Below are 18115 nucleotides of genomic sequence, written 5' to 3' on the forward strand. Positions count from 1 at the left end.
TCTCAAATTTAACTGTAGATTTCTCAGACTACACACATTAATTCATAAATGTAAATGTATTTCCGCAAAAAGGAGAGAATACGTTTAGACAGATTAAATTGTCCTAATTTTCCTGCTAAGGAGAATTTTGCAGCAGAAACATTAGAAAGAAGCAATATTAATCCAGTTGTCAATAGACATGATTTGCAGATTGATTACAAAAGATGAAAACAGTTAAAATTGCTCAAAGTATCAGGAGAAAAAAAGTCCACAGCATTATATATAAATCATGCGCACTGAGGGCAGATGATTTATTTCTTTTGAAACCGACTGTTTTGTTAGTTTAATTATACAGGGTAAAAGTCATATTATCTGTGTCAAAACATTGTTGTGGTTTCACTCTTCATATCCTGAATATTTGGCAATTTAACAGGGGTGCGGACACCTTTAAGAGTCACTATATTTCAAGATACATTCACACAGTTTTGGTACTGAGGACTTGAAAATGCTGTCAAAAACAACAACAACAAAAAACTACATGCCCTGTATAAATATAGATTCCAGTGCAAAACAGAACACATATGGATATTATGGACAACATGTGGGATATTGTTGCTTTAGAATTTTACAAGTTTGCATCTACTCAGTTTGTATTTACTTAGCTTTATCCTAAACGCAGTTAAGGGAATAGCTACAATTTGCTTAGACAGTGACGTCAGGAACATCCTCAGAGGATCAAACAGTCCTCCTTGCGGTCAGCCTCCCGCTTAATGAGCTATAGCATTACTGTGCCCTCCTGTGGGAATGCATAAGACAGTCCAGAAACTAAACTGGCGCAGTGAAGGGTGACTGGGACTGCACTGCTGCATGCCCCACCCTTTCTCTTTTCTTTTTCTTTGTCTCTTAAGAGTTTCTCAAGAGGAAAGGAAGTGATTTACTTTAACACACTAAAGATAACTCATGGTGCACAAGGCTACGGCTGGGGTTTGAAGACAAAGTGAGTCACTGGCAGCACTTCCCTGTTCAAAGTTGTCATGGAAACTGCAGAACTGACAAAAAGTGTTAAATGGTATGGCGGAGGCCGACAGTGACAAAATTAACTGTCAGAGGAAATGCATCACTGCAGCTTAGGCCTTATTTCTTAAAATGAGAAGAAACATTTTCAATTTTAACTTGTAGTCTGGGATTTTCTGGCAGCTCTAAACGATCCAAAATAGTCGCATAAACTAATGCGACTCATAAAGTGTTGCATTGGTATACGAGTTGCGACAATGACTCGAAATAAATCAGATGTTAGCTTAAAAAAAAGAAAGATTGTGTGTGGACTTTATTTTTATTCCACAAAATCAATTCTGGACGTTGAAAGAAAACAAAAATTTGAGGTGACGGAAGATAAAGAGCCTCTATCTTTGGCCTTTCCATTTTGTGCTGTGACAGCATTTGGCTGAGCTTAGGTGTGCATATTTAACAGAGAGAATAGCTAAAACAGGTTTGGCTCTGGTTCTCTTATTCCTGGCCTTTCTTCCTGTTATTCTGTCCGTCCTGAAAGCGCTTCCTGTCACCTGATGGTGGGTGATAAATCACAGAAATATGAAAAGAGGCTAAAGGAATGTTCTGCTTTTCTCTCTCTCCCTTTCTCTCTGCAGTTTGTTTTGGGCAAATACAGTTCACAAAATGACACACAAGCGTATTTTGAGACGACAAAATTGTTAAAATGCTGATATTAGAAAATTCTTGTGTGGGATGCAAACTTTCAGCACACACCTACAAAAAAAAAATCCTGTGGGTACTGAAAGGTTGTGAAAGACAAACGCTTGCATATATCAGATGACTGCTTACTCACACAGGCTTTAAAGATAGGCCAGTGGGTGGGCACGCAGATAGATTTCAGCGCCTCCAGCTTGTGGGCTCTTTGAGTGCAACGCTAATGGCCAAGTCATGGTGGCCCACTGCCACACAGACACAGAGCTAATGAACAGGCGCCGCCGGTGATGGGGCACTGAGCAGCTATGGATAATCAAGATGTGATGGCAGAGTAAAAACAGACCCCCCCCCACCTCCTACCAACCACATTAGTTAAATCCCACTCACCTTTTGATGGCAGCAGGGTTGGACAGGCAGAACCCAACAGCGCTTCTTAAAACCTAAACAGCAGCTCGCGTACAAGAATATTCAGACACTTTGAACGTTTTTTTCAGAAATTAACTCAAAATTGCGGAGAACAACGTCTAATGAGAATAATCCGATGGACAAACTTCTGATCTGATGATCAAACTGATGATCTGATGACATTTTTGTTTCAAAACCGATTATCAGAAAAATGTATCCCCATCTGTGTCCATCCTTCTGACTCCCCTAAATAAAAGTCATCACAGATAATTATTAAACAGAAGCCACTTGTTTTGAAATTTAGTCTCAGCATAAACCCAACAGTTTGGTAACGGTCCACAGCTAACAACAGCTGTAGGCTGTGCGCTTAACAAACTTGGTAGCAAGAAGAAAGCCATTCCCATAATGAAACATGGCGGTGATGGCAGCATTATACTATCGTGATCATTACTAACTTTTAATAGAAGGATAAGGGAAGCTGTTCAGAGTTGATGGATGGAGTTAAATACAGAACAATCCTGAAAGAAAAACCTGCAGAGACAGCTAAAGACTTGTGACTGGGGAGGAGATCCCCCTTCCAGCAGCAGGTTAATGTCCCTAAACATACAACCAGAGCTATGATGGAAACATTGAGATCAAAGCAAACCCAAACCCAACTGAGAACCTCTGGGAAAGCTTGAAAATAAATGTTCACAGACATCCTCCAATCCATCTAACTGACTTTAAGCTATTTTGCAAAGGAGGATGTGCAAAAATGTGAGGCTTTAGAAGTGCACTCCATGTTGCTCAGAATAGCTTTTCAGCACTGATAAGGGATATCTATACTTGGCTGAGAAGCAGCCCAAACAGGGAGGTGTGAAATGGTGGCACAGAAGAGGTTATACATTTGATGAATGTGTGAAGGACGTCCGAGTTCGACACTTGGGTTCATAATTTATCAACAGAGGTTGAGTAAAACTGAAGGCTTTCTGAACCTATCCTGGTCAGGTTTGCAAAGATTACCCACACTCTGTTTGTTGAATGTTTTATTAAAAACTGTAAAATATAAATAAAATGCTCTTGGAGGACATTTACCTTGATACTTTTAACAGACCAACATACCTTCTCTCTCATATAATATCAAAATATCAACATTATTTGTCAGTCTGTGGGTGCAGCAGGAAGGCACCGCCCGCCAGGTGCTGCACACAATCTGGTAAACACCCATACATCATTCATTAACCAGGAAGTTGATGAGGGGAGTCCTGGTAGAGAGGATGGCTTTCTTGATGTCACGCTCACTCAGATACTTCTGTCCGATGGGGCTCTCCATCACCAGCTGCTGGACCCGGGCGGGATCTTTGGACACCTGCAGAGGGATGGTCACCGTGCCACAGCGCTTGTTGTTTATCTGAGGGCAGGAAACAGAAGGTAAGCGATGAGAGAATGTTCCAGTTCTTCCTGTGAAAGGTTTTCATCATCTGGCAAACATTCGACCCGATGGATCTGTACCTAAACTCTTTCTTGGAAAAAAACACCACCCTCTAAAATAACACACTCCATCTCCATGTCTGCATATGCAGCGCACTCTTTCAAACACGTAGTTAGTGGTAGGTATGGGAAGGCCACTTGGTCATGTGTGCTCAGAGGCAAGTGCATGCGTGCGCATGGTGAATGTGATCACGTCTCTGGAAGTGCTTACAAATTAATGGTGTGTGGATGCATGGATGTTTCCGAGGCCCCTCAGCTCAGCCACGGCCTCTATTCTCCCTTGGGTTTGTCCCACGTATTTGGGACAGGCCCAAGTGCATGATTAGAAGAAAGAGGGCGCGAGGAATCCCACAACAGACAGTTGAGTCCAAGGGAAAACCAGCCTCATTATCCTCGATGACTGGGAGTTCAAACGTGTGCGCTTACGCCAAGTTTGGAAAAAGGGGAATATCGGGAGATCTTGACCTCAGTCAGACCCACTCAGGAAAATAAAGGAAGTAAAATCTAAGTTTTATGATTAAAATCAATGCAGAGCACAGGGTACCCATCTGATGAACCATAATCAAATATCACTATGTGTCTAGATCGATTCTATACTCTTTAGAAATGAAAAACAGCAGAATATTATTTTCCTCTGCTTCCACTCATGGTTATTGGTAGCTAAAAGCTTAAGTAAAAAAGACAAGAAAATTGAAAAATCAGTGTAGATTGTTCAGACTAATAGTCTTCAACCTGTGGCTCCAGAGTCTCACACCGTTTGGTAAAAAAAAAAAAAAAAAGGCTACAGAACCAGGCAATGTATGAGCATAAGTATAATCACAAATGACATTATATTTAATGATGTGGGTTAAAGAGCTCTGCAGTGGGACTTTCTTGTAAAGCAGATTTCTGCAAATGTTTCCTATGCCTTCTACAAAATCTTTTCAAGTTTTTCTTCAAACACTGGCTGATAGTCCCACTTTCTCTTCAGAATCAAACATTTTTTTCAGAGGAATGTCTTTTTTTTATTTGTTTGTTTCTTCATCCACTCAGCCCTGACCTATAAAAGACTCAATCTTGAAAAGAAAAATGTTTTTGCCGAAGCGCTTTTAGCTGGAAGCTTGAAATAAAATGCAACTAAAGATTGATACATCTCTAAACTCCTGTGTAAGGTCTTTGCAACTTTTCTCTTCTGTTTCCAAAATACATTATTTTTAGATATGATTTATCGGCCACAAATAGTTTCATTTCAGACCTAAAACAATTCCTTTTGTTTTCACACTGTCAACATGCTGCCATAGGTAGGTGCAAGAACTGGATAAAAAAAATAAGTGAAAAGGCAGCCAGAAGGAAAATAACTTTTGCAGACCTTCAGAAAGTCAGAAGGGCTCATTTTATTTTATTTTTTTCATGGAAGTGTACTGGCCAAATTACTCCTACAGAGTTCTGACTGATAATAAAAGCTCCAAATCTGCACATATGACACACACACATATATATTCCTTCACAAGGCAAAACAAGAGTTTATTTTAATTTCCTGGACCAATTTGTCCATTCATGCTGGATCCCATTGCTTTACCTGCTAATTTGCCTTTTCCTAAGGGAGTCTAAACTTAAACCTTCATTGAATCTAACCAGAAAACAAGTTTGAAGCTTTAAAACTGAATAATTTACACCACGTCGTGGACATCCTTTTTAAGCCTCGTGAGGAAGACACACCCTTGTGATGTGACATATTTAGGTCTCCACAACATGAGTAGTAACTAAGCCACACACCCACAAAAATTTTCACTGTTTTCGAGTTCACAGTCAAACCAAAAAAATAAATAAAAACTTCAAAGAGGAAATACCAGTGAGGAATAACACCGCAATTCTGTTGCAGACCTAATTACGACCAACACGTCTGTTTAGTTTAAACTGCACCGCTTGCCCTGCTGGCACATAAACTGACACACGCAGGTATTTGCATTAATGTAGTCATGTGCACACTCAGGCTAATTATAGTCTCTGTTGAAAATTACAGAGTTTGAATGTAATCATGAGCTGAAATGTTGGCGAGTTTGAGGGGAAAATGACTAAGGTTTTTGGTGTTCAAGAAAAAACTATATTTAGAATAGAAATTACTCAAAAATACACTCAAAGAGTTTGCTTGACCTCTTTATTTATTAAACTGGTTCCTGTAATGGCAATTAATTAGAGCAATTTAGTGTTTGTGTTGCCAAAGTACATCAAACAGATTATATGTACCCAATTTGTAAATTGGACTATTAAAAAGAGGTTTGTTAGCATCGGCGTTGTTAACAAACCTGAGCTAATGGACTGTGGAGTTCATTTGGAGGTCCAAAATAACAAATGTATTTCAAAATTAGAGACTCAATCTTATAATATGAAATGTCTTTATATGCTGGACTTTTAAAAAGTAGTTCACTGATACCGTTCAAAGTAAAAGCACCATTATTTCAGGGATTAGGTAACTGAAACATAGTGGCACATTAGTAGATGTACTAAGCAGGTAATAAGAAATGCACAATGTTTTCCTTTCAAAATAAAAAACTCAGTATGTTCCACATTATTAGTGTGAGGAAAATGAGTTTTCCTCACACTAAAACAAGTGGCAGGCACAATTAAAACCCTTTCAGAAAATTTTCTAAGTATCACTCAAAGTTTGTGACTTTTATTAAATGTTGCTAATAAATCATCAGCGCATCAGTGAGTTCGTCTCTGACAGCGTTCATGCAGTCCTACCAGCACAGACAGCTCCACAAATTCAGGGGCCTTCAGATACTCGGGGTCCACGTTTGGCCAGGGCTGCTGCAAGACATCGCCTCCCCGCAGCAGCAGGGGACTCTGGGGGTTCGTCACTGTGCAAAGACCTGCGGAGGAGAGAACACAGGAGGGCTTTCAGACTAAATATAGAAATGCTGAGGCGCAGGTAAGCAGCTGTTAAATACGTCTTAACAACAGTTTGGGGGAAAATACAATAAGACGACATTAAAAGGCTGAAAAACAGCTAAACGTTGCAAACCGTGTTCCTGACTTCCAGTTAAACCAGTGCATCACTCTGCAAGAATGATGCACACACTCGGAGGAAGGATGTGTACTTCCTCCATCCTGAACGGTGTTTGTGTGAGTGCGTGTGTGCGTGTGCGTGCGTGTAAAATTACACAAGCCACCCAGAATGAAAGGCCCAGCACAGCTGAGTGCAGCAGAGGTCGTGTTGGTCTGTCCTGTTTATGAACTGTTTTAGGAACTGAAATGCGTGAGCACAAACAAAACTGAACACACGCTCCTTCCTTCCAGCCATCAGCTGTCAGGTTTTCCAGACTCTGCCCATTAGCTGGACCCGTGCGCTTTTCCAGTGTGTGGAAAGCCCATGTACGTACGTGTGTCAACAACAATAAAGGCTAGGACCCGGCCAAGTTTCCACAAGAGGCACAAAAGGTAACATTAGATTTTCCTCTCCATTGTTCGCTCACCACAAAAAGTAAAACAGAACCGACTGCTAAACAGAGAGGTAAATCATTCCAGTTAAAATGTACTAAACAGACGTGGACACATCTCTTAGCACCGCTGGTAAAGAACTGTAAAGGTTTGTGAAATGATTGCTGTAGCGTAATCTCCATAGTTAGAACAATCCACCCTTTAACTTAAACACAGTTATTCAGAGAAAAACAATCCTTCAGTAAGAAAATGAATTACGAAAATTACACGACATAAATATTGCTCTTCCACAACTACACTTTTCTTCAATTCTTGATTTATTCTTGATTTTTTTTAAGTACCAGTAGTCAAGGTTCTCAAAACTTCTAACTTCTGGTTTCTCTGGGTTTTAAACTTGGACCCGTTTCTAATGTCCACTATCCACAAAGCTGGGCGAGATCCTACAGAACCCTCCAGTGAAGAGGATGATAGGGAAGGTAAACAAATTTCCAAAGTCCTCTGTTACAGAAGAGCAAGCAAAAAGGATGGATATATGGAAAAGCACAGTTAAACATAGAGGAGGATCTGTGATGCTGTGGGATGAGGACCTAAAATTGCAAGGTTGACTATTTCTACAATTGTTGTGAGATTAAGCTTCTGCAATAAAAAGATTAATCTATATTAAGGATTTTTGCACATCTTTCACTGAATGTGCCAATAACTGTGAATGGCACTGTAGTAGTACTAAACTTTCTATTAGAATATGTATTACTATGCTAGATGTGTTTATCAGATGTTACTTCCTCTGACATTATGCAAAATAACCTAATTTTACTATGAGCTTCCCTAACCAATGCTACCTTAAAATGTCATCTGTATTAAAGTGACCCCCCTCCCCCACCTTTGGGACATTAATCATATAAATATGTTTTAAATTCAGAAGCGCTTCATGGACATGTCAAATAAAAATAGGCACCTTGTTTTTCTGACAATGGCATAATAGCCGATGTATAAATCATTCTCTTGAAATGCACACTCCACCACACGTGTGTAAACGGTTGAGCCATAATTAGCAGAAACAATGTCCCTCACCTGCCCAAAGCTCAGAGGCCAAGTGAGGAGCCATGGGTGCCGTCATTATAACAAGGGCAGCCAGAGCTTCCTCAAACTCCACACTGTGCTGCAGGACTCGAACTGTTGCACTCTAATTACCCAGAAAAATATGTTAAAATGTGAGATACGCAGCATGTTTTGAACAGTAACCGAGACAGATTTGTTGAAGATAATGAAGGAGACGCTCACACTCAATGTGTTGGTAAGGCCCATTAGGCGAGAGAGGGCTGCGTTGAACAGAAAGTCTTTAGTGAAGTATGCCGTCACCTGAAAATATGAACACAATAAGCTGATTAGACCAAAAAAATTGGCATTTTGCATTTTATTAATAGACACAGGATGTGTGATATGGATGAAAGAACTTTAGGCTCAGTGTTCCCATTCTGGGGAGAAGAACCCGTTTTTAGAAACGCCCGAGAAGAAGCTTCATCGGTGTGGCTTTTCTGTGAGACGCATCAAAAGACGGCCTCAGCTTTAAGGCCTTTGAGCAAACAGCCTGAGGTCCTTTAAAAGCTCCGAGTCCGACATGCGGAGGGAGGGAGACCCAACCTGGCAGCTGAAGGGGAGCTATTTATAAAGTGTGAAAGGAGACACAGTGGATTTAAAATCAATTTTCATCCTCTTCTGCCGTTGCTCTTTACTCTAGGGGTTTCAGGTTGCGACAGATTCATAAAACACGACCGGGAAACGTGTGATGAGTAACGTATTACTGAGGTGTGATCATGTATATACTTTGTAACTGAGAAACAACAGCCTGTCTGTGCTTACACTTTCTATAAGCATGTCAGGCAAAACTTCTTCCTCCAGAACCACCAGACTAGATTTTTACAAAGTTTTTTACAAGCCTACCTCATGTTGTCAGACAGGTCCTGTTTCAGGGATTTGATAGGCAATCATCAGCCGTGGGACTGTCTCATAAAACAATTAACTATTCTGTTCAAAAACTGCAGTAATCATGATTAATCCATGACTGTTTTCATTGCAATGATGAAATAATCATGTAAAAAAAATACATTTTTATTTACTGAGGCCATCTTTGTCTGACATTAAAATCAATTTGATGATCTATTTAAATGTAACACAAAAGCAAAAACAGAAAAAAAAACATCTTTCTGCATTTACCTCCAATTCCACAAACAATTATGTGAAATTGCCTTACATTTTAGTAATGCAGTTTAAGGTTCTTTCACTGCTTTTCAAGCATTTGGACTAACTTGAGTCAGGTCTGTTTCAATAGTTATAACCCTCAGACCAGCAAATATGGACTAGAATATCCTATACTAAATGCAACTTAACAAAAAATACACTTATGATCTGTGAATGTTGTATATTTGTTCACAAAAATAAAATAAAAAAAACGATGCTTTGATGCATTGCTTGGCATTTCACAAAATCTCCTAAAATCATTTTCTATTTATTCCTAAAATGTTGAGATGCTCTGGAAATTGAAGACTTTTTAAAAGATAATTTGAAGGTTAAATGTCACAGAATATCTGAATAAATAACTTTCTGTAAAAAGAAAAAAAAAATCTGGGAATTCAAATAAGAGCTCATTCCTGCCCCCTGCTGGTAAGACTCACTTTTTAATGACGTGATTAAAAGTTCATTTTTAAAACACAGGAACATTTTAGCTGACATCATTAACAAAATTGGCTAACCAACACTAAAAAACACCCACCTCTTGAACTGCATAGTTCTTGTTTCCCCAGATCTTCTTGACCTCTTCAAGCTCTTTCTTTTTCAGCAGGGAGCCGTTCGGGACTTCACCGAGTTGTCGAGCTCCTCTTAGCTTTGTCACAAGCTGCCAAAGTCGAGTCTGCCAACGTAGAACCCCTGGAAGTGTATCATCTGGAACACGAGGACAGAAAGGATATTCTGACACTTCATGGTAAAGAAAAACCTACGAACTCTGACAATTATGTTGTCAAAAAAAAGACACTTTCTTCAAAAAAATACTCTCACAAAATCACTATGTAATAACCTGACCCTTAATTTAAGTTCATTGATAACTTAATTTATCCGTGTCATTTTGCAGTAGCAGCCAGACTCACTCTTGACGTTCCAGAGGATGTCTTGTTCGGGAGGCGCAGCGTAAAGGATGTAGAGACGGACGGTGTCCAGACCGTACTGCTGCACCACCTCCTGAGGGTCCAGTCCGTTGTGTTTGGACTTGCTCATCTTCTCAAAGGTCACCTCAACTCTGCCACCGCTCAGAGTCACCGGCCCGTTCCCTGGATCATAAGACTTGCCGTTCAGGAATCTCATTTTTAAGAGCAACAACATCAAACTCATCATGTTAACACATAAAATGTCATGGATTTATATCTATTGTTTGCTCATGCCATATTTAGAAATACTGGATAAAAGAAAACTACAAAGCTTTGAAAAAACACGCAGACCCATTGAATGGTTTTTATGTGGTTTTATGTCTGACAAGCAAAGTACATAGAGTTTTCAAATCTAAAAAAGAACAAAAAAGCAAAAATTGTATTAAGCCCTTAACTTTGAAACCTCTAAATAAAATCCAGTTGCTGTTCTGTGAAGGCTCTACAGGTTCATTTGAGAACTAACAAAGCAACGATAAGATACTGCTAATATCTCACAAGAAAGTGTAATGTGACAAAATGTGATCAGGTTAAGAGACATGAACATCTGATCAGTTATTGTATGATCAGATAAGGGATTTCTGGTTATTCAATTTCTAAGCTGTAGACTGAATACCCTTAATTATTTATGTAATATTTTAGGCTTAGTAACTTATTTTGTTAATTTTGTAATGAGGTTACAATATCACTAAGTTGGAAATAAGTACAGGAAAGTACAATTAAATAAAAATGGCTTACTAATAAAAACATGTAGAAAACAGAAAAGAGTAAAAAAAAAAAAAGACCTCTTTGTTTTATTTGCTGAACTCCATGAACAGAAGCTCTCTTCACCCATCTATTAAAAACACATCACATTAACAAACACGCAGCAGATCGAGGTGCAGCGTACCTGTGAACTCGATTTCCTCTTTCTTCAAATACTGCCCGCTGCCTGCCAGCTTAAATGTCTGACCTTTGATCAGACCTTGTACCAGAAGTTTTGAAAACGGCTCCCTGCAGAGCAGAAAGTTCATAAGCTGATGTGCAAATTAAATATACGTGCATGCCAGGAGAAGATATGCAAATGCAGTCCACCTGTGAGTCACAAGGCCTTGATCCCTGCAGAAATGGCAGAGGAAGCGGGCGTAATACAGGTGCATGACGGCGTGTTCCTTCCCGCCGATGTATATGTCCACTGGAAGCCAGTGATCGGCTAGCTGAGGCTCAAACGGTCTGCAGAGAGAAGGGACAAACTTTGTTTGTTACTCTCCCAGTCTATGAAAACAATGATTCGTTTGTCCTAATAAGTGATTCGATTAAGAACAACTGTTTAATGTAAACTTTCATCACTTAAAGAAATAAAATTGCGAAAAGCAATTATTTTTTGATTCTTCTACAAAGATATGCTAAAACAGAACAAACAGATTAGCTGGTAACCATAGAGACACTATTAATCATTGTATCAAGGTCATGTTTTCATCCTATTTAGAGTTAGTGTTGGGTGCCTTCAAACTGTTCACCAGCCATTAGGGCTATTGAAAAAGAACAAAAAATCCATGCTGCTGGGTTGTTTTGGATTGTTGTGTCCATTAAACCCAACACTGACCACAGAGAGCAAAGTGGAGAGCTGCCTGAGCAGCTGAGAGTCATGTTAAGGGTTAAGGCTACAAAACCTCCACAGGACCTCTAAGAAGTTTCATGTTCCTGTGAACACAGCTTGGGACTGTAGCCAACCTCCCAGGATGTTTACTCAAGAGGAAATGCAACTCCCGGTAGATCAGACAGATTGGCAGAGAGAAATTCAAGGACCCAATCCACTTGAGCTGAACTCCAAGGTCAAGGCACATCACTTTCCGATCGCAACATCCGTCCGATTACAAAACACAGCAGTCTTCGTGGAAGAAGACCCAAGAGAGCTCCACTATTATCAAAAAAACACAGGAAATAAACACAATGGATGCCAATAAGCCACAACATTTAGGGAAGAATATCTATTGGTTTGATGAGAAAAAAGTATTCTTCAGACAAGTCAGATCAGCTCAACGTTTACAAAGTAAACATTAAGTTTATTGAAGCTTTCTCAGTTTAGTTGCTGCTTCTTGGAACAGAGAAGCCTTTATTTGAGCATTAAGTCTCCAAACTTCACACAATCATGGCTGAGAATAAATCAATGCTCTGCGAGCCCGTTGAGTCTCGTTCGACTTGGATACGGAATGAAGAACGAGTGACGACTAAACCTTTTCAGCTTCAAGTCATTTCACAAATGGGTTTTAATGTTTTATTCGGATTGCTTTTCGATTGGTGCCAGCAAATTTGTGTGCATCTGCAAGTCCAAACTCTGAGGAACAATACATTACATATTATGTCTTAGAAGTATCTTCTATTGAGATAAAAGAGAAATCAGCGGTCCTGTGCAGCTACTCTAATATACCAATCATATGTAAATCAGCAGGTCCAAACAAGGAAATTGCTTGGCAGTTTGCTGAAGTGCAGCACTCAGGTGTTTGTGAACATAAAAGCAAAGAAGGACAGACTAGAGCGACAATTTTAGCCAAACAACTGTTGCTACCCATCAATCGGCGAAAAGTTAGAAATAACATACACACGGAAATTCATGACAACTGTAAATCTTTCCAGAGGTAGATGTTCAAGTAAGATAACACCAGGATCAGACTGCACAATGTGCAAAGTTATAAGCAAAACCCCAGCAGAAACACCTCAGATTGATTAGACCTCATTAGAAATCTTTATTTATCAAAAACACACAGGAAAATGTCTCAACTGTGAAGAGCTGATGACTTGGACGTGTGTAGCCTTGACAGGACGTAGGCAGCTGTCAGTGAACATGTTGACCATGAACTCTTCTGTATATACCAAAGTATTTAAAAGAAGTAAAATGTAAGGCCACCTTTCCAACAGCTGAAGCTCAAGTCAGGTCATTCGACAATGACACGGCCCTGAGGAGAGCAGCTAATCTATAACAGGATGGCAAAAAAAGAGAAAGGATTCCAGGTGTGATAATGGCCCAGTCAAAGGTTGGACTTAAACCTGGACAAAAATATGATTGAAACAATCAGAAAGCTCTGCATAAATGAATGGTCGCAATCTCCAATGAACTTAAATGGAGGACATTTATATAATTTAATAGTTCGACAAGCAGCAGAATCATTAAAAATGAAAGGGGAGTGAATTTGATGCTTAGATTTAACTAAAACATTTATTTTATGAATAGTGCTGCTGAATTATTCACTGGAGGGGTAGGAAACTAGTCATAATAATATGTCCATAAATTTATTGCAATGCATTTGCATGTGAGCGTGGCCACAGACATTCCCAGGCTCGTCCTGCAGAGGGCAGGCTGATTCTGACGCACAGACAATTCAAGGATCAGCCTGATGCATCGCTCAGCTTAACTGGTTTCACTCTCACAGAGAAAAAGAAGCAAACATGTTAACACTTGAGCCAAACGGTGTCGTTGGATCCTGACAGGTCTGCTGCATGCGGTTAGCCTGGCTCTAGTGATAATCAGCCGTAATGACGCTCTTTTAGGCAGGTTGCTATCCTATTGTGTCTTTTTTTAACACCAGTCATTTGTCTCCTTCACACCTCTCTGACTCTCACCTTCCCTCTGTGGCCGGTAGGGTCTCTCCAGATGAAAAAAAAAAAAAAGAAATTCCCAAAATGTGAAATTATTCAGCTTGCTTGCAGGAAACCGAACAGCAATACTCAGCCAAACACAGGGCGCCACATAACCCCAAAAAATTTAATCTGTTTCCACAAACTTTGAACATCTCTTATTTCTTTTCATCTTCCTTCCTCTCTGCGTGAAAGGCTCAGCGGGGCTGACTGAAATGCACAAATAGTGTAATTGCTTTTTCTGTTGTGCCATAATCTGCCCAGCTCTCTAAAGCAACAGAGAGAGCAGTCCGTTCTGTTGCAAAGCAGCTTTACTGCGAGGTCAGGGCAATGGGAAATTAATCTCTTTTGTTAAGCTCCTGGTTTTGCTACCATCCCAGCAGGTAATCTCTGGCGGAAGAAAGCGAAACTTTTACTCGAGTTTGTGAGTAAAAGTAAAAGCAGTGTGTGAACATTTAAGGTAAACAAAACAAAAAAACCTGAAAAACAGTTTACAATGCATATTAATTTACATGATGAAATTGATCAAATTCAATACAATAAAGTGTTTCAATATGTTTCATGTCAGAATTTCATCCTTCTGCCAATTTAAGTTTCAAAGTTATCGCTCTGTTTTTAGTCCAGAATTCACTGTATCAAAATAAAAGTTCACTGAATTTATTGCAGACATTTCCAGTGTGATCAGATTCTATGAACTCATGCAACCACTAATAGATGGGTGGATGAATTAACAAACAAATGGCTGGATGATAAATTGATGATTTATCAATGAATGACTGGATCATTGCAAATAACCGGTTGGTGGAGGGCTTTTCTTTTTCTGTACCCAATTTGGAAAATACTTCAAATCTAAACATTACAAACTGAGGAACCCTGAACAATAAAAAAATATTTTGTTTGAGTCAAGCTTGTGTGTGCATGCAGAGAAAACAGAGAATGCATTCAGATTCAAAACAGAAAGATGCATGGTGACCACGTGGACGTTCATTTGATAGGGGTGAGGAAATGGCACGAACCTGTCCCTGTTGTGAGGGTCTGTGTATCTGAAATAATACCAGGCCGAATCCACAAATGTGTCCATGGTGTCGGTCTCCCGCCTGGCAGGGCCCTTGCATCTATCAGGGGAGGGGAAAAAAAACAAAACACAGAGAGTTGGCAGAAGCGGGGCAACAGTTAATATTAGTTGGACAAATCAGAGCGAACGAATGAGCCGTGTTTTGGGGCTCAGACAAACTTGTGTGTTCGATGTTCTAAAGCCGATTCCATCTGGCTGAAAGGGTCACGTCTCTGCAGAACAGCACGGCTGAAGCCCGACTGGCAGCACGGCTCTGTTCCCGTGCCCCTACTAACAGGCTGTGCTAACAGGACAGGCCTCATTTCTGATTGGGTGTTTGAGTTGGAAATGCCGCCTCGTGGCTCCTTTCTATCCAAGCCAAACCGCACTTTGGATGTACAACATGAATCTGCCAGCAGCCCTTCCACAGTGCAGGGAAGGACGCTGAGAAAGACGTTCAGAGAGAAGAGCTTCTGAAGGGGTTCTTCTTTCTTCTTTTATTTTTTATTTATTTTTTTGTTTGTTTTTGCTTTGAAATTAAAGCATTTCATGGAACAGTGCGTGTCTGCCTTTTTAGTTTATAATGAGTCTCAGCTGATTTCAAATCGCAGTCCCAGAAAGATAAACAGAAAAACAGCTCAGGGCTCCACCACAGAGCGAGGAGCGGCTGGTGCAGCTTCCTGCACCGTCTGTGTCACTGTCTGTCCAACATTTCCCGTCTCACAGCGAAACTTTTAAATCACATATTCACCAACAGACTCACTGGGAGACACAAATGCCTCGACCACCTACCATACCAGTCTATAATAAGGATGTAATGATGAGGTAAGAGCTGATGGTTGCCAGGCAACAAGGCTAAGGTGTAGCAAGGTTAATGTTTGGAAGCCAGGTGTTGTTTCATGGGAAGAAATCACTGCAGTTTAACAAAGAACCAGTCATCAATAATAAAAAAAGCAAAGTTCCTTAAATAAAAAAAATTACTAAAGTATGCATGAAGTTGCATCTGTAAAGATCTTTCTTATTTTAAAGACCAATTGATTACATTACAGATAAAGCTTTCTTGAAAAAGTAATTAATATCCTTTAACTTTATTAAAACCATAAAACATCACTTAACGATTTATTGGTTTTATGTAATAAAACAACACAAGTAAAAAGTAATTGTAAAGTGTATGGAAAATGATTTGAAATGATTTGCGAATGAAAATCTGACAGCTGTGACGTACATTTGTGTTCAGTCCCCTTTACTCTGATACCCCTATATAAAATCCAGTGCAATCAGTTGCCTTTAGAAATTGCCTATCCGTCACTGCCACCCAGCTAAACAGACTGAGTAAGGAGAGCATTAATCAGGGAAGCAGCTAAAAGTCCCACTGTTACTCTGGAGGAGCTGCAGAGATTCACAGATCAGATGGGAGAACTTGTTAAAAATCTGGTTTTGATGGAAGAGAAGCAGAATGAAGGGCTTTGTTGAAAGAAAAACTACAACAGGAAACTAAAGCTGCACATCACCCTGAACATATCATCCTCAAAGAGATACATGGTAATGGCAGAATCATGATATGGGGATGTTTTTAGTTAGTAAGAACAGGGAAACTATTCAGATTTGAAAAGAAATGGATGAAGCCAAACAAATGACAATCTTAGAAAAGAACTGTTCAGCTTTATTAGGACTAATAAAGAGATTCACTTTCTAGCAGGACAACGGCTGTAAACATACAGACAGAGTTAGACTGAAAGGCTTCAATCAAAGCACACTCATGCAGGAATGTCCCATTTATGGCCCAGAGATAAATATAGTCCAAAATGTTCTCAAATACTTTGTTGAATATGATTGAGTTTGAGAAATTTTCAAAGAACAAAAGATTCACCATCTCAAGATGTGCAAAGCTGGGAGAAAGATACGCAAAAAGAAGCTTGACTCAGCAGTCTACAGCACTACTGCACGTTTCATTTTTATTTGTAAAACATCTGAAACCCATGTTTCTATTAATATCTTTCGTACGTCTATCACATACCACTTCAATAAAATAAATTAAAGTTTGATGTTGTAACGTGACAAAGTGTGAAATACTTTTCCAAGTCACAGTACTTGTCTCTCCAGAACAGATGACCAAACAGAAAGGCTTTCTGTCTGCTGACACCAGTCCTCTAAGCTCTGAGAGGATCCCAACACCTAAACTAGCTAACTAAATCTGTGTGTCCATAAGTATTTAAAGAGTGCCTTTAGAGTACGAGCCAGAAAGAGCCAAAAGGCTCTCGAACAGATGCGGACAAGGAGGCAGATGCCCACTCTATAAAACTCCTCTTCCCAGAGAAAACAGAGCTCCATCTGTTGTGTGTCTGTGAGCCTGCCTACCCCAATGTGTTGGTGCTCTGCAGACCAGGTGGTCTCTCTGTTTACCTGTGGATCCATAAAGCTCTCACAAACACACACACACACACACACCATGCAGGCACGCTCTCCTAATCAGGCGAAAGCTGAAGCAGGGTTCAGTTGGCAGGCTAATTTACAGATCTGCGGAGGGTCGGAGACGAGATGAGCGCGCAGGAAATGACTTCCTCAAGGACAGATAAAACCGCTTCTTTCACCAACCCCGCTCGTCTGCGCCCCACTCAAACTTTAATTGGACACGGTCCATGAGTGAAGGGAACAAATTTCGACAGACACTTAACAACTGAGGGGGAGACGGGTGGAGGGGAGATAACGGCGTCTTCGCCGATTATTACCATCAATCATTGCTGATGGGGAGCAATTCTAACAACTTTAGAGTAAACACAATCTGATGACTTGTGCCATCTGCAACTGAGTAGGCCTTTGTTTTAATCAACATGGAGCCCTGACGGTGATTAGTCGTATTCAGAGAGGAATTCCCATGTCAGCGAGGGACTCCAGAGGCGCCAGAGGAGTAGTCGTTGTGCATTTCCAAACACATCCACCGAGTCGCTGAGTGGAGAATGAGTGTGTGTGTGTGTGTGTGTGTGTGTGTGTGTGTGTGTGAGATGATGTCTATGTGCAGGGGGTTCATGCGTGTGCATGTTCTCCCTCTGTGTGCCGCTTTCGAGGCACAGCTGCTTTACGTAACCTCCGACATCATCTCATGCGGCCCCTGTCACACATGCCAATCATTGCATAAGCCAGTCTGAACAAAAAGCATTAATCACACAATTTGCAGACTCTCTGTCAGCGCCCCATGTTCTTGTAAAGCCGCCTGACAGCAGGCTCGTTTTGTCGGAGCCGGTCTCCTGAGGAAACACAGGAAATGCAGAGC

The 18115-nt window shown here is 40.3% G+C and overlaps 1 protein-coding gene across 1 annotated transcript; it reads right to left on the minus strand.

Moving 5' to 3' along the window:
- Positions 1–3098: 3098 nt before the first annotated feature.
- LOC106960522 (probable leucine--tRNA ligase, mitochondrial) lies at positions 3099–15337 on the minus strand. Its single transcript, XM_015053662.1, has 9 exons — positions 14807–15337; positions 11250–11387; positions 11065–11168; positions 10122–10301; positions 9749–9918; positions 8260–8337; positions 8050–8161; positions 6283–6410; positions 3099–3478 (listed from the first exon to the last, which is right to left on the minus strand). The coding sequence occupies exons 1-9, from the start codon at positions 14869–14871 to the stop codon at positions 3299–3301; spliced, it is 1155 nt and encodes a 384-aa protein (XP_014909148.1). The 5' UTR covers positions 14872–15337; the 3' UTR covers positions 3099–3298.
- Between the last annotated feature and the right edge of the window lie 2778 nt (positions 15338–18115).

This window comes from Poecilia latipinna, unplaced genomic scaffold, assembly GCF_001443285.1.
Source record: "Poecilia latipinna isolate Pla-1442-1.1 unplaced genomic scaffold, P_latipinna-1.0 Scaffold1190, whole genome shotgun sequence".
Lineage (NCBI taxonomy): Eukaryota > Metazoa > Chordata > Actinopteri > Cyprinodontiformes > Poeciliidae > Poecilia > Poecilia latipinna.